Source organism: Astatotilapia calliptera, chromosome 22 (assembly GCF_900246225.1).
Source record: "Astatotilapia calliptera chromosome 22, fAstCal1.2, whole genome shotgun sequence".
NCBI lineage: Eukaryota > Metazoa > Chordata > Actinopteri > Cichliformes > Cichlidae > Astatotilapia > Astatotilapia calliptera.
This window is the reverse complement of record NC_039322.1, coordinates 14,111,143-14,125,291: the sequence shown is the minus strand read 5'-3', so window position 1 is coordinate 14,125,291 and position 14,149 is coordinate 14,111,143. Positions and strand designations below refer to the sequence as shown.

At 37.0% G+C, this 14,149-nt stretch overlaps 2 protein-coding genes across 2 annotated transcripts in view; both read right to left on the bottom strand.

Annotated features, from left to right (window-relative positions):
• csmd3b (CUB and Sushi multiple domains 3b) overlaps positions 1–14,149 on the bottom strand; it is a 403,942-nt gene that overhangs the window by 376,313 nt on the left and 13,480 nt on the right. The gene's annotated exons all lie outside the window — the stretch shown is intronic.
• Positions 1,925–3,946, bottom strand: LOC113015400 (uncharacterized). Its single transcript, XM_026157425.1, has 2 exons — positions 2,760–3,946; positions 1,925–2,627 (listed from the first exon to the last, which is right to left on the bottom strand). The coding sequence occupies exons 1-2, from the start codon at positions 3,033–3,035 to the stop codon at positions 1,974–1,976; spliced, it is 930 nt and encodes a 309-aa protein (XP_026013210.1). The 5' UTR covers positions 3,036–3,946; the 3' UTR covers positions 1,925–1,973.

Below are 14,149 nucleotides of genomic sequence, written 5' to 3'. Positions count from 1 at the left end.
CATTACAGCACCATAAGTCTTATCAGCCACACAAAGAAAGTGGTGTTGAAGATCCTTCTCAACAGGCTGAAACTGTGGGCCAAAGAAATCCTTGAGATAAAAAGCAGGGATTGTTCAAAAAAGGAAAAAACACCATATACCAAAGTTTCAGCATTAATGGTCTACATGAGAAAAATCTATAGCACCAACAAGAACTTTTCCACATCGCAAACTTCCAGCCATTTGAAAGGGTTTGGTATGGGGCCCTGTGAGACACAATGAAGAAGTACAACATGAGCGATAGTCTGATTACCATCATTCAACAGTTCTACAGCAAGCCCACCAACTAAGTCCTTGTGGAAGTCACCGCAGGGGACTTGTTCCTTACCTCAGCTGGTGTCCTACAGAGCACCTACACTATTCAACATCTTCCTAGAACAGCAATATGAGAAAACCTGGAAAATCTAATGGCGACCATCAGCACTGCAGGTCAAACAATCACCAATGGATAACATGCTGATGACACTGTTAGAATGGTTGGAAAAGAGCTGGAAGAACTGTTTCTGTTTCTGGTGAAAATAAGTGCAGAAAACAAAAGATAAACAAATACTAAATACTTCGAGGTAGGGCTGTAACTGTAAATGGCAGTGATTTTAAACCATATGTCTGTTGTTGATTGGAGAGCCAAAGCTCTAGCCATTGTCTTCTACATTTTTCTGATGAATGGACAAGGCTTTACATCCTTGAAAATATGATTTGGTTACAAATGGTGGTTCAGACAGTGAGAAGACAGAAATTAGTATTAGACTTAATGCATGCATGCATGTGCTTACAGAAGTCTAGGAAATTTTGGCAACAGCTGTATTAGTTTTTTACAGACGCTAGGACACATTTCTCAATACTTAGGTCACTTTTGCAAAACTCTTCACACAATCCTCCTAACTGACCGTCAGCTTGGCAAAGCAGTTCATTTCACATTCAAAATGCACTACAACTACCAAAACACTTCATTCAGGTCTCAAATAACCTCATTCTTCCAGAACACTAGCAAAGGTTGACAGCCGACAAACACACTTTGTCACCCACAAAACAATGACCTAAAAAACACTAACAACATGTAGCATTACACAGTGTTTTCTTGTGTAAAACAAGGACACATCTCTGTTTATAATTTCAATATATGTTACTGGAATGAATCAGACATCATGCAGAATTCGTTAATATTTGTTTATGTATTTTTTATTTTTTTGCACTAAGTAATCCCAAAATACAAGAATTTGTATACACACCATCCACTGATACACATACAATAGTACAGTTTTTTTCAATCGCTAACAAGCGCCTACCCATACTTCAGATACTTTTTCTAAACTCTTAACACAGACTCACACCTACAAAACACAATTGGCCAAATGGATAATTTTCTTCTCAAAAATACATTTTGTTAAATATATACTAACTCTTCATTTCAAAATAGAACACATCTTTCTCTGCACACACTAACTGTACAAAAACACTATAAATCTGACTCAAAATGAAATTAGTCTGTCAAAGAATAACACTTGTTTTCACTTCACAAGGTACATGCAGTCAATCAAAGTACACCAGGTTTCAAAATACTGGCTATTATTGACATTACAAAAACTGCATAGACTTTTATGTTTCAGTTTTACAGGTATTTGCATGCGAAACATGCAATCCACCATTTTGACACCAGAAATGTCTTGGTTGGTAACTGTATGTCCACATGTACAGTAATGTTCACATTCAAAAGCATTCCAGTAAAAAGCAAACAAGTTTATGTTTCTTTACTGTTTACTACAGGAGGTACAGTAGAAACACAGTATGATAGGACAGAGAAAGTTTTACAGTATTGCTTACAGTGAACAAAATATCCATGAAACACACAAGAGCATTCTGAACAAAAAAACAACAGCAAAAAGCCAAGATCAAAAGGGGGGGAGTGGGGCTAAAAAAAGGCAAAAACTTTGCATCTAATCTCTGCGATCTTCAGGGTTAGGCCACATGTTTTCATCAACATCACATCTGATGTTATCCAAGTCGATGCACCTGGGATAGAATCGCCTGGTATGTCGGATCCACCCTTGGCAATCGTCAACTGTGATGTCCCTGGAGCCAGCATCCATGGCTTCGAGGAGGGACATCTGGTCATGTGGCTGATGGTCATAAACCTTCCACCTCCATGCAGAAAAGAACTCCTCTATGGGGTTGAGGAAAGGTGAATAGGGTGGAAGGAAGAGACTTACCAGTCTTGGGTGGACTTCAAACCATGTTGTTATTGCTTGCGAGTGATGGAAAGCCACATTGTCCCAGGTAATTACAAAGGTCCTCATGTTTTCACCCTCCTGACCCTGCTCTGGAACCAGGCGCTGGTGGAGATCATTGAGAAAGGCAAGCAAGCGCTCTGTATTATAGGGTCCAACCTGACATCTGTGAAGGAGTAATCCTGCATTTGCAATTGCTGCACACATGGTAATGTTTGCCCCTCTCTGTCCTGGCACATCAACTGTGGCCCTTTTTCCAATTACATTTCGTCCACGTCGACGCCTTTTGGCCAGATTGAATCCTGCCTCATCGATGTATATGAATTCATGAGGGGCCTGGTTGGCCTCCAATTCCATAACTCTCTGAAACAAAGTTTATGTAAGTCATGTTATTACTGTATACCATACTGTACTGTAACCTAGTATTGTGTAGGTTACCTACTTGCAAAGTGCAAAGCTTATAGAACTGGACATTGGATTGAATATACACTATACCTGGACATATTGTCGTCGTAGCTCCTTGACCCTCTCACTGTTCCTCTCAAAGGGAACAGCGTAGAGCTGCTTCATCATGTGTTTGGACAATGTCCGCGTAATGGTTGTGAGGCTGATTCTATCGATATTGTCAAATATCTCATGGTCCGCCACAATTCTAGTTTGAATTTCACGCAGTTTTATTGCATTATTTGCAGTAACCATTTCTACAATGGCAAGCTCCTGATCATTACTGAGGAGCTTTCCTCTTCCCCCAGAGGGTGGAAGACATTGCATTCTTTAGAAAGACAAAAAATTCAACATATGCATTACTGTATGACCATATTGACATGTCAAGTGAGAATAGAAACAATCCATGTAAAATGCAATACTTACCTGTTGGTTTGTTGAAAGATGCGTATAATGGAGGCAACCGTTGACCGCCTCAAATTGGGCTGCACTCTTTCACCAGCCTCTCTTAGTGAAAGACCATGGTTGATTACATGGTCAATGATAGTGGCACGGATTTCATCACTGACTACTGTTCTTGCAGCCCTTGGAATGCCACCACAACGCATTCTTACACCTCTACCTTGCCCTCTCCTTGGGCCTGCTCTTCTCCCTGGGCCCCTTGCTCTTACTCTTCCTCGACCAGACATTACAGTGTTTGTCTTTTTTTTGTTTCCAAAAACATCACTCCTCAAGGTCTTGCCTTATAAACCCCACTGAGTCTAAGCCAGAATGGAAGAAGCTGTCGTTGGCCCAATTTACCCAACATAAATCAGCTGTGTGTCAATTATTCAATTGTTTGTTTATTATCAGCTGAGATATATTTTTGATATTGATATTGTTTTTGTACTGATATCATTGCAGAAGCAGAGGTTTTTATACTGTATCTACGGTTTGGAATATTGTTTTTGCTATTGTGGGATGTTGTGTGTTAACATTCGTAAATACTACAAAAACAGTCCATAATTTTGTTGGGAGGTATAGCTTGTCTGTTAAGAAAATGTAAGCATTGTGGAAATGTGTTCACTGACTGCATATTGGGTGAACACGACATGAAATGTAAGAATGGTATGGCCACAACAGACCGATGCTGTGCTAATTGTGTTTAGAGTTTTGCAAATGTGACAACTGTTTGGACAAACGCTTGTTAGCGACTGGAAAAAACTGTAATGCTAATCTACTCGGTCTTCTCCATTTGGCCACAGGTTCTCATCCACATCACATCTTATGTCATCTAGGGCAATACACCTAGGACAGAATCTTCTGGCATGCCAGAATTGAAGGAGTTGAAAAATTGAAGGAGTAACACCTGTGTAGATGTTCATCTACAATGAGAATCAGCTGTGGCTGGTTAAACTGCATTTTTAGATTTAAAATATGTTTCAATAAAATATTGTTGTTGAATTTTGCTGTCTTTTCAAGTTTTGCATTGTGTTATTGTTTTGGCCATAAGTTTAACAGTTTTGAAAACAGTATGTAAGCACATGCAAAATGTCCTGTCCGTACAAAGATTTTTGGCAGTTGTTGTGTCTGAGTGAGAAGATAATTCATGAAATTTGAGAGATGTAGTCATTGAATGCATTTTGTGCCAAAACAATGATAACTGGTCCTCAGTTTAGCCCACATAGACTTCTGTTGTGCTCACTGTGTGAGGAGTTTTGCAAACGTGACCTAAGTATTGAGAAATGTGTCCTAGCGTCTGTAAAAAACTGTATTGCATAAATAAAATGAATTTCCTTCTGCAATGCTAAATAACATTAAAAAGTATAACATGTTGTTTTCCATTTGCAATATGGAATCAAACTGCAAAAGACACTTGACTAATGTCTACAAACTGAACAGTCATATCGCTTTATTAGGACCTCTGTGTTTGTGTGTGTGTGTGTGTGTGTGTGTGTGTGTGTGTGTGTGTGTGTGTGTGTGTGTGTGTGTGTGTGTGTATTTATACAGACTGACTATCAGCTGCTTTCTACATGGGTGTTTGAGTTTCTGTCTATGTGTATGTAGTAAATGTTATCTTTGCAGGTTCCTGAAAGCCCACTGAGCTGTGAAGAGGAGGTGCGATTATAATTTCAGCTTCACGCTGTTTCCACCGTAGTTACATCAGTACTAAGTACTTCCTACACCTATTTCCCCTGGTGTTCCTTTTCATAACTCTTGCCTCCAAGGGCACAGACAACAACAAACAGGAAGTATTATCCATTCACTTCTTTTCTTTTCACTGAAATCTTAAAATGACATTTGCAAAATTATTATAAGCTTTTGTAAAATGATATTAAAGTTTCATCTACCCCTACCTCTGCAATCAACATGTTTACATTTCCGCTTTTGCATGATTTAGACTTTTCGTGTACATATGTACTCATGTGATATCTGGTTTTAATAGTTGTGCTAAGCAATAAGCAAATACCATAGGAATGTGCTGTATATAGAACAATCTCAGAGCGGATTTCAAAAATTTTTAGTTATTTCTGTGGGGCTTCACACAATTTTCAATCAAAACAAAAACAAAAGTGTACTATCACTCAATCAAATAAACCATCAGTGCAAGACATTCATTAAAAAGGCTATGTGTGAGCTTCTCTCACTTTAATGGACTAAAAATATTGGACTAAAAATGTAGTTGGTTTTATGAAAAACTACCTGTGATTTACTGTTTCATTCTCAGTATTCCAGGAGAATAAGCATGCATAGCATGTTCTGAAATAGTGAAGAAGATGCACCTGCGGCTCATCTACTGTGGATATGGTTGTCAATCAGAATTCTAAACGAGATTACACTTTTTATGAGGCACTAAATTAAGGCCAATCAATTTTCTGTGTGTTGTAACCTGTCCAGCACGATGATAAAAATGCTGCGTTTGCCAACAGATTCTCAGAAGTTTGCAGTTCAAGCAGAGATAGTCCAGAGCTCAAGCTCACTTGACACTCCATCATTGTGCATTAAGCAGAGTGACCGCACATCCACAGCAACATAACATTTCCAAAAGCAATAAAAAACACATTCTCTGTAAAACCAAATGTGACAGCTGGTTCCCACTATTGCTCAAGGCCCACAAGACAGCAAGACAACCTTTCAAAATGCCATCTCTAACACCAAGTTCACCCAGTGTTTAAATTCCTCATAAAAAAAAGATCATCCCATTATCAATATTGTTGCTGACATCACTGTATTTTCACATGAAGTTTTAATGAATTAATTATTTCACAGTTCCTGTGCTGCAGTGCATTATGAATTTATTCTGTCTGTTAGCCTCACCCATCGAACACGGAAAGGCTAACGCTAGCATAATCAAAACCACTGCTTTGTTCTGGAGTTGATTCTTTCAGTAGCTGTTCCTCAACACCAAGTACACAATCTTTGTTCCAATTCAGGGCTTTCACCCTTCAAAGGCCATATTTAAAGGTTGATTATATCACAAGTAGGTTCCTCCAAACATGACCCACAAATGCATTCTAGGATTTGGTTTACCTGGGATATGAACAAGGCACTGGGTGGATTCTTCCCAGCCCACCCTGTGCCAAGATTCATCGAACACCAGTGTTGGTAGAACCCAAGTAAAGCAACTGAGGAATAAGCTTTAACAAGATGTACTGGGTTTTTTCTCACTCTAGTAATTTAACTGTTATAATAATCTTAAAAATCACTAAACTTGAGCAAAGTTACATGACAATAGTGATGCAAGTGTCTGTGAGGCCCCGCATCCTTTAAAAGCCAGTACTTCAAAAGTTGAAGTGCTTTTATAATACCTGAGCCTGTCACCTTTGCTGTGAATACCAACATCTCTGCAGGATTTTGCATCTGTCCTGTTTCCCCTTTGTCTAATTTCCATAGGTAGAATACATGGCCTGTACTCTCTATTCAAGGGACTGCTAGTAACTGCTAATAATATTTGTCTGAGATTTTGCAGAGCAGAAGAAGGCGATACAAGGTGTATTTAATATGTTGATATGTTTATTGTGGGCTCTATTATGTTATTTATATCATATTGTCCAGGTAATAATAAACTGTACCCCAGATCACTCTTAAAAACATTGCACATGCAATCCTCATCAAAGAAAACAACAGACTAGATGTTATATTTTTTTTATTATTTTAGGAGACTTTCAAAATCATCATAATTGTTAATGTTGATTTTATTGAATAAAAGCTGCTATAACTAACATGTATGAAACATCTGAACATCAAAAAATAAAAATGAGAGACTAATTCAGCTCAAATTTAATTGAGAGCACTAATTAATTAATTATTTAATGGTGGATTTATTTATTTATTTTATTATGGCAGCCCTCCCCCTCCATAAAAAAGTTTATTAGATTTGGTACTCACTGCCTGTGCAAAAGTTTTGGGGCCACTCCTCATTTATATTTCTCTAGGAAAATGGGAAATAGGTCCAGCATATTATTGAAACATGCAAACATAGACGGAAGTACATAAAGCAAAAACAGAATCTCTATAATTCCAACACACTTGAAAGTCAGTATTTGGTACAACCATGTTTTCTTCAACAACTCTCTTGGTTTAACACAATTTAACCCATGGCACACATTTCCATGTAATTAAATTCTTAAGTAAAATAACTCATTCTTTATCATGTCAAACGAACACATTTACATAAAACAAACAAGAAATAATGATTTAAAAGCATAAACACAATGCGTACATGTTAAATAAACACATTTTTTATGTGCGCCATGATTAAATTGCGTTCATTCGAGTATCATTAATTTTATACTCCTTTAAATGCAGAACCAACTGTAATGGCAAATGGAGGGGTTCTTACATAGCGCTTCTCTACTCTGAGCACTTAAAACGCTTTACGCAATTTGACTAATTCCCCCATCCAAAGCCATTCATACACGCACTTTTTGCTATGCTTTTTCCATGTAACTGCTTTCTGTCTAACATTCACAGACATTCATCCTCCAATGGATGCATCGGAGAGCAGCTTGGGGTTAGTATCTCGCCCAAGGATATTTGGCATGCAGACTGGAGCAGCAATTTGGTGTCTATATTGTTTCTTTCACTGTATTACAAAACACATTTTACACAATAAAAAATATAATGAAAATATAAAAAAGCTATAGTTTTAAACATATATTAACATGTTTAAATATCTACATATCTGCTCTCCATCGGAAGAGATGATAGGAGATGCAGGTATGATAACATCTGAAACTGAATTGCTCTATACAAATCCTTACAACTCTCTCAAGGTAATATTTACATCATTAATTTGAGTTACTGCCCCTCATGACCATAGTGGGCAGATTAGTGCGAACTACATGGCCAACACATAAATCCACATACTTCGCCTTTTTATGGCAATACCAGACCTCTTATTCAGTGTATGAACAAAAATAATTTCTTTTTGTATCTAAAACACATTATCAGTCCAAATGACAGAGCACCAGTAACAAATGTGACGTTGGTTTGATCTGTAGCTTTTCTATTAGATCGGCTTGTCTAAACGGTGAGGCCTATCGTGCTTCCAAAATTCATCAAACTCCAATTAAGAATGTCTTACACACATCTGTAGGACAAATGAACAAATTAATGGATGTTATCCATATAATCCATAATCCTATTCAATTTCATTATGTGGGGAAACAACTGGCTTGTATATTCAACCATAATTGAAAACATAAAATGAACTGCAGAGTAAGGTTAATGGCTTAACCAGACTAGCATGAAGGCTTAAGGGAACAGTCATTTAAGTGAAACACTACATGCACATGCAAAGGGCATCAAATTAATTATATTAAATAAACTTTTCTGTGGTTTTCTTTACATTTTAAATATCTGAACACTTAATCAGAGCGACCTTTGTTTTATTTTGTGACACTGCAATATCTACTGCAAAACGCTTGAAAATTGCAAATAAAAGTAAATGGAACTTTTATTTAGTGTGTTTACTCCTTTAATTTAGAGTTAAAGTGGCTTTGAGATCAGAACAAATTGCTCAGCTGGCTTGTTTCCCATGCAGGCAGGATTTACTCACGTTTGACTTTTAGCAAACGTTGCCTCCAAACCTTGATGTCAGCCAGCATGCATAACAAGTAGTCCATACAGCCTAGTCTCATAAATAACAAATGAACAGATAAGGAACATAAAAGAAATTCCAACAACCTTTGAGCTGGTTTTGTATCCCGGTGTCATCACCTCTTTTCCCATTATCTCGGTTAACTCCAACAGAAAAATAAATCATGAAATAAGTGGCAAACTACACACATGGCAAACACTTTTACTTCAGATATACAACTGAGCAGAGATCCTTTGTGGAGGCAGGCTTTGATTACTTCTGTGGCGCGGCCGGGAAAAAAAAGAAGAAGAAATTTTGGTGAAACTGAACCTGATCAGTTGTGTGAAGTAGAGCGAAACATCTTTTGAACACGCTGACCTCCATGACATATGTGGAGTCCAACGTTCCTTGTGGTCGAATGGATTTTAATTCTGTTGATTTCAGTTCTACAAAGGTGTGATCCTGATCCAGTGACTCAATTCCTTTTATCTTTCAAACCCTTTTATCCTTTTATCGTTCTATTTCTTTTGATCTCAGAAACTAATTTCAGCTCAACCTCTACCAGGCATTTGGACATAGACTACTCCTTAGAATAGCCTTTTCCTTCCTTTGTTTGCTGGAAGATATACAGTAAATTACCTCTGACAGACTTTATGGAAAGGCTGGGAGTTGCTGTGAGACCAAATTACCAGTACTACTGAGTTTTTCTTTATCTTTTAAATATATTCTTATGTTAAGTAATTCCTGTTCAAGTCCACATTGAAAGGTCTTTAAAAGAAGATTAAATCATATCATATGTTGCCATATTATTCTATTATTTTCTTAAGTTAAAACATTTATTAGCACATAATGTAACATAATAGATAAAATGTAATTTTATAATATGTAGTTGCCAGCATTTAACTTTAGACTTTTTTGTGTATGTTTTTTCAAATGTAAGTGTGAATAAAAACATACTGCAATGTTTTGCAAATCTTATAAATCCACATTTTGCTGAGGGTACAACATGTACCACTTTAACTAAAAAATGGCAATGTCTCAAAATAGTTGGTATGGGACCATGTTTACCACCATGTAGCATCCTGTCTTCTTTTAGAAACAGTCTGTAAACGTCTAGGAGGCGAGGAGACCAGCTGTTAGACTGTTTGGAGAAGAATGTTCCACTCTTGTCTGATACAGGATTGTAGTTGTTCAGCAGTCCTGGATCTTCCTTGTCATGATACATCAAATATTTTCAGTTGAGGAAAAGTCTGAATGCTGGCCAGTTTAGCACCCAGACCTTTCTATTATGAAGAGATGCTGTTATAATAGGTGCAGTATGCTAAATTATACAAGGCAAAGCATGTTGTCTGATGGGAGCATATATTGCTTTAAAATCTGTATATACTTTTTTGCATTCATAGTATCAGATGTGCAAGTAACTAATTCCATAGGCACTAATGCACACCCATACAATCAGAGAGGCAAGATTTTGTAATGAGCACTGACAACAAAACAGATGGGTCATGTACTCTTTAGTCCAGAGGATCCAGTTTCCATGTTTTCCAAAAAAAAAAAAAAAAACAATCCAGATTTTTATTTGTCTAGTCACAGAATGTTTTACATTTGCCTCAGTCCATTTTAAATGAGCTTTGGTCCAGGAAAGATGGCTGTGGATCATGTGGCTTCTTTTTTGAATGAAAGACCTTTAACCTGCATTTTTGATGGCACAGTGAATTCTGTGATTTCTGTAAGGGTTCCAGTGATTTCCAGAACAAACTTTTTAACGCAGTGCTGCAGGACCATCATGGGCATACAATACTGATTTTTGTCCTTATATCTAGCGCACAAATATTTCCGGATTCACAGAATCTTGTGATGATTTTATGCACTGTAAATAATGAAATGTTCAAAGTCCTCACAGTTTCATGTTGAGAAACCATTTTACGTTATCCTTAGTTCCACAATTTCTTGATTCAGAGTTGTGAACCTCCACCAACCATAACATCAAAAAACATTTATATCCATACTCAAATTATTGATATTTTTCACATAAACCTGATTAGTTTTCAGATGTTCCTGAAGCTGTTTCTAGCAAACTGTTGCTGTGTTTCCAACTTTCATTAAAATAATAAAATACCTCAGTTTAAACATTTTATAGATTTTCTGTCTTCAGTTATGAATAAAATATGAGTTTATGAGTGTTGCAAACGATTGCATTCTTTTTTATTTATATTTTACACAGTGAATTTTTTTCAGAATTGGTATAACCTCCTAAGACCCGAACTCTTCCACAGCATGCATTTTTAATTTCTCTTTGATATTTGGGCATATTGGGGCCCAATGAATGTAAAAACAAAGAATTAACAGATTTTTTTTTTTACCTCATTTTTGTTTTTATGAAAAAAAAGAGCCACATATGAGGATATTCGTTTAAAATTTTGATAGAACAGTAGTAAGTGGATATCAGGCCCTTGTAGAGCAAAATTGAGTATTTTGGTCTAAATAACTCAAAATGTGATGTCGACATATGTGGACGCCAGGTCCTAGGAGGATAAAAACAATGTGCTCAAAAATGTCATAGTGCAAAGAAACCCAAATGTGTTACGAAGAACACACTTTTTGATAAAGGAGAGGTATGATGTTTCAACCAAAATTATGGTTATTGTTTTCTATTAGCAACAAAATTGTGATTAAATTGCTTTCTATGACTTTCAAGCCAAGGAGGCACTTAACTACATCCTCATTTTTTGTAAAACCACATAAAATCTAGGGGAACATTGGCAGCAAATACAACAGCAACAAAGTGTATCACAGGAAGCTTGCCAAAGAAAAAAAGACATTTTTAGCTTATTGAATATCTATAGCACTTGCTGTATGCTGTAGTGTTACACGAGCCTGTCTTTTCCAAAACCAATGCAAAGATTGAAATTATACAAAGAATTATCGATGTTTATGTGGAAAGTAATTGTAACAGGAGTTCCACATCTATAAAACCTACAAGACACGATATGTGTTTTATATTGTTTGCTAAGTTTAGAAATATAAAATCGTTTTGCAAAAGTGAATAAATGCACCGTGTCTCAAGTTTCCATGAGTTTTCCTTTCACTAAAGCAGATCATGAGCTTAACAACCACAACCAAGTCCTGTGATCACAATCAAAATGCATTATACTGTGCTTAATCCAACCAGTTTTCCTTCCTATTTGTTTGACTGCAAATTCAAAAAAGGGACAAAGACATGAAAAAAAAACTTTCAGGGAGTCACATACATTTAACACAGACAGGTGCCAGAATGGGAGTAAGCGTGGTGCGGTGTCAGGTTTGGTTGTGGTCATGCAGTTAAGCATCTGTTCTCTGTCTGACCCAGTAACCCTGAAAGAAAGCGGGAGGAAGACAGTGAGACAGAGAGAGGGGTAGGGTTAGGAAGAAAAAGAAACAGACGGCAAGGGTCAAAGTTCAAATCATTTACTGCTCTCCACTTCAACACCCTGCTAAGCTTTTGTCTGGACAAAAGCTCTCTGCGCATACACCTTAATTTAGCTGATTTTGCTCTTGATTAGACAGATGTCAGAAGTTTATAAGTTAAGGTTTCATGCATGTACAGTATATATGGCTCATGTATGTCCCTGTGGAGTATTGACACACATGAGCAGCAAGTGAAGCTTTTTTTGGTTTCTGTCTCTACAGAAAGCTATTTTAGAATAGGCTTGCACTAAATACTGCTCTAAAAATACAACTCCTGGACTCACAGTGCAAACATTAGGGTTTGAAGTCTCTTTGGAGTAATTTTATTGCCTATTTTACGGGACCAAATTACCTTCAATTTAGCTGCTTTGTAAAAAGTTGCACCACAGTGAATCTGAGTGTTGCATGGGGATGCATAGTTCACTGATATTATGACTGACATGAGGGTAAGCAATAAAAAACTGAGGAGAGGAGAGGAGAAGAGAGGAGAGATGTTAGGTAAGCAGGTGACAGCAGTTGCCTCCAGCTGTGAACCGAGTGCGCCCAGAAACAGCCTGACAGGGCCTGCTGGGGAAATGAGTCTTCTCTGGGAATAAATCCGACAAGCGCACACTTGCATTTGCACACACACACACACATACATACACACACAAACATGCATGCACACGCACATACAAAGGACTCCTGTACACAGGGGAAAATACACATACATAGACAGAATGAACAAGAGTACAAAAAGGCTCCCAAGGCGCAAGACTCAGACAGGAAATACATCATCACTCAAGAAGAAATGCATCACCTGCAGAGGTCTGAGACTCCTAGCTTAAAAGACTGCAGGATAAGGTGATAGTGCTAACGCATGCAAATGCAGCTTAATGATGATAATAAAGATAATAATCCATGAGCTATATTTCTTGCTCATTTTGTGCAATGTTGCATCAGGATACAAAATCCTGTAGGATTATTTACGAACAGAGGAGTTAATAACCATAATTCTATAGTAAAAACACAATCTTCATGAGCATAACAGTATGAGGTGTTGAGGGAGGGAGATTGTGTGCTTGTTTAGATAAGGTTTGCGTGTATGATCTTTGCTGACAGCCTGCTTCTATGAGCACTGTCATCACATGCCAGGCCTAAATGGGAAAAAAGCCATTCATTTCCATTCTCTGTCTCCAATTTCCCGTGTGTATCCATTTATATATTTTTAATACAAGATAAAAGTATTCTTTTACATGATAATTGTCAAATGCTTCCCACAGAATCAATTAAGCTAAGTGCCACACTTTCTGTCTTTAAAAAAAAGAAATAAATGTAAAACTTGCATGAAATATTGAAGGGTTGGATTAGCTCCAATTTAGGGCAAAAATGTAGCTGGGTTCACAGACCACTTCTTTGTCTGCTGTACACTCATCAATTTGCAATTTCACTTTTTTAATATCAATAATTTAGATTAAAATAAGATTTATTGGGTTAAAAATTGATTTAAAAAATAATAAATTAAATTGATTGAGTGTTCTATAATCTGACTGTACATATTTTACAGTCGGAATAACAGAAGAAAGACAACCGCAGTAATTGTTTAGTACCAAGTTCTTTAAGGCACTAAGTTAAGGTGATAATTGGTAAACATCCACGTCAATTGTTAAGTTTTCTCACACCTAAACTGGAACAAGTTATGTTGAACATTTATGTATTTGCATTTATTAAAAATAGCTCCATTTACCTCCGGAGCAAAACGAGAAGCTTAGCAACTAGACACTGGGCTTGTCACGATACTAGAATTTCAAACTCAATGCCAATACTCGAGAAAATATTTAACACTCAATACCATACTCAATATCACAGAACAATTCTGCACATGTATTTGACACCGCCCTGTTTATTTCCTGTGCTTCTGGTGATCTGGTACCATCTCTTCTGATAAACAGAG

Coding starts and splice junctions, on each gene's coding strand:
- LOC113015400 (XM_026157425.1), bottom strand. CDS start 3,035: ATGCAATGTCTTCCACCCTCTGGGGGAAGAGGAAAGCTCCTCAGTAAT. Junction 2,628..2,759: donor TACGACGACAATATGTCCAG/GTATAGTGTATA, acceptor ACTTTGTTTCAG/AGAGTTATGGAATTGGAGGC.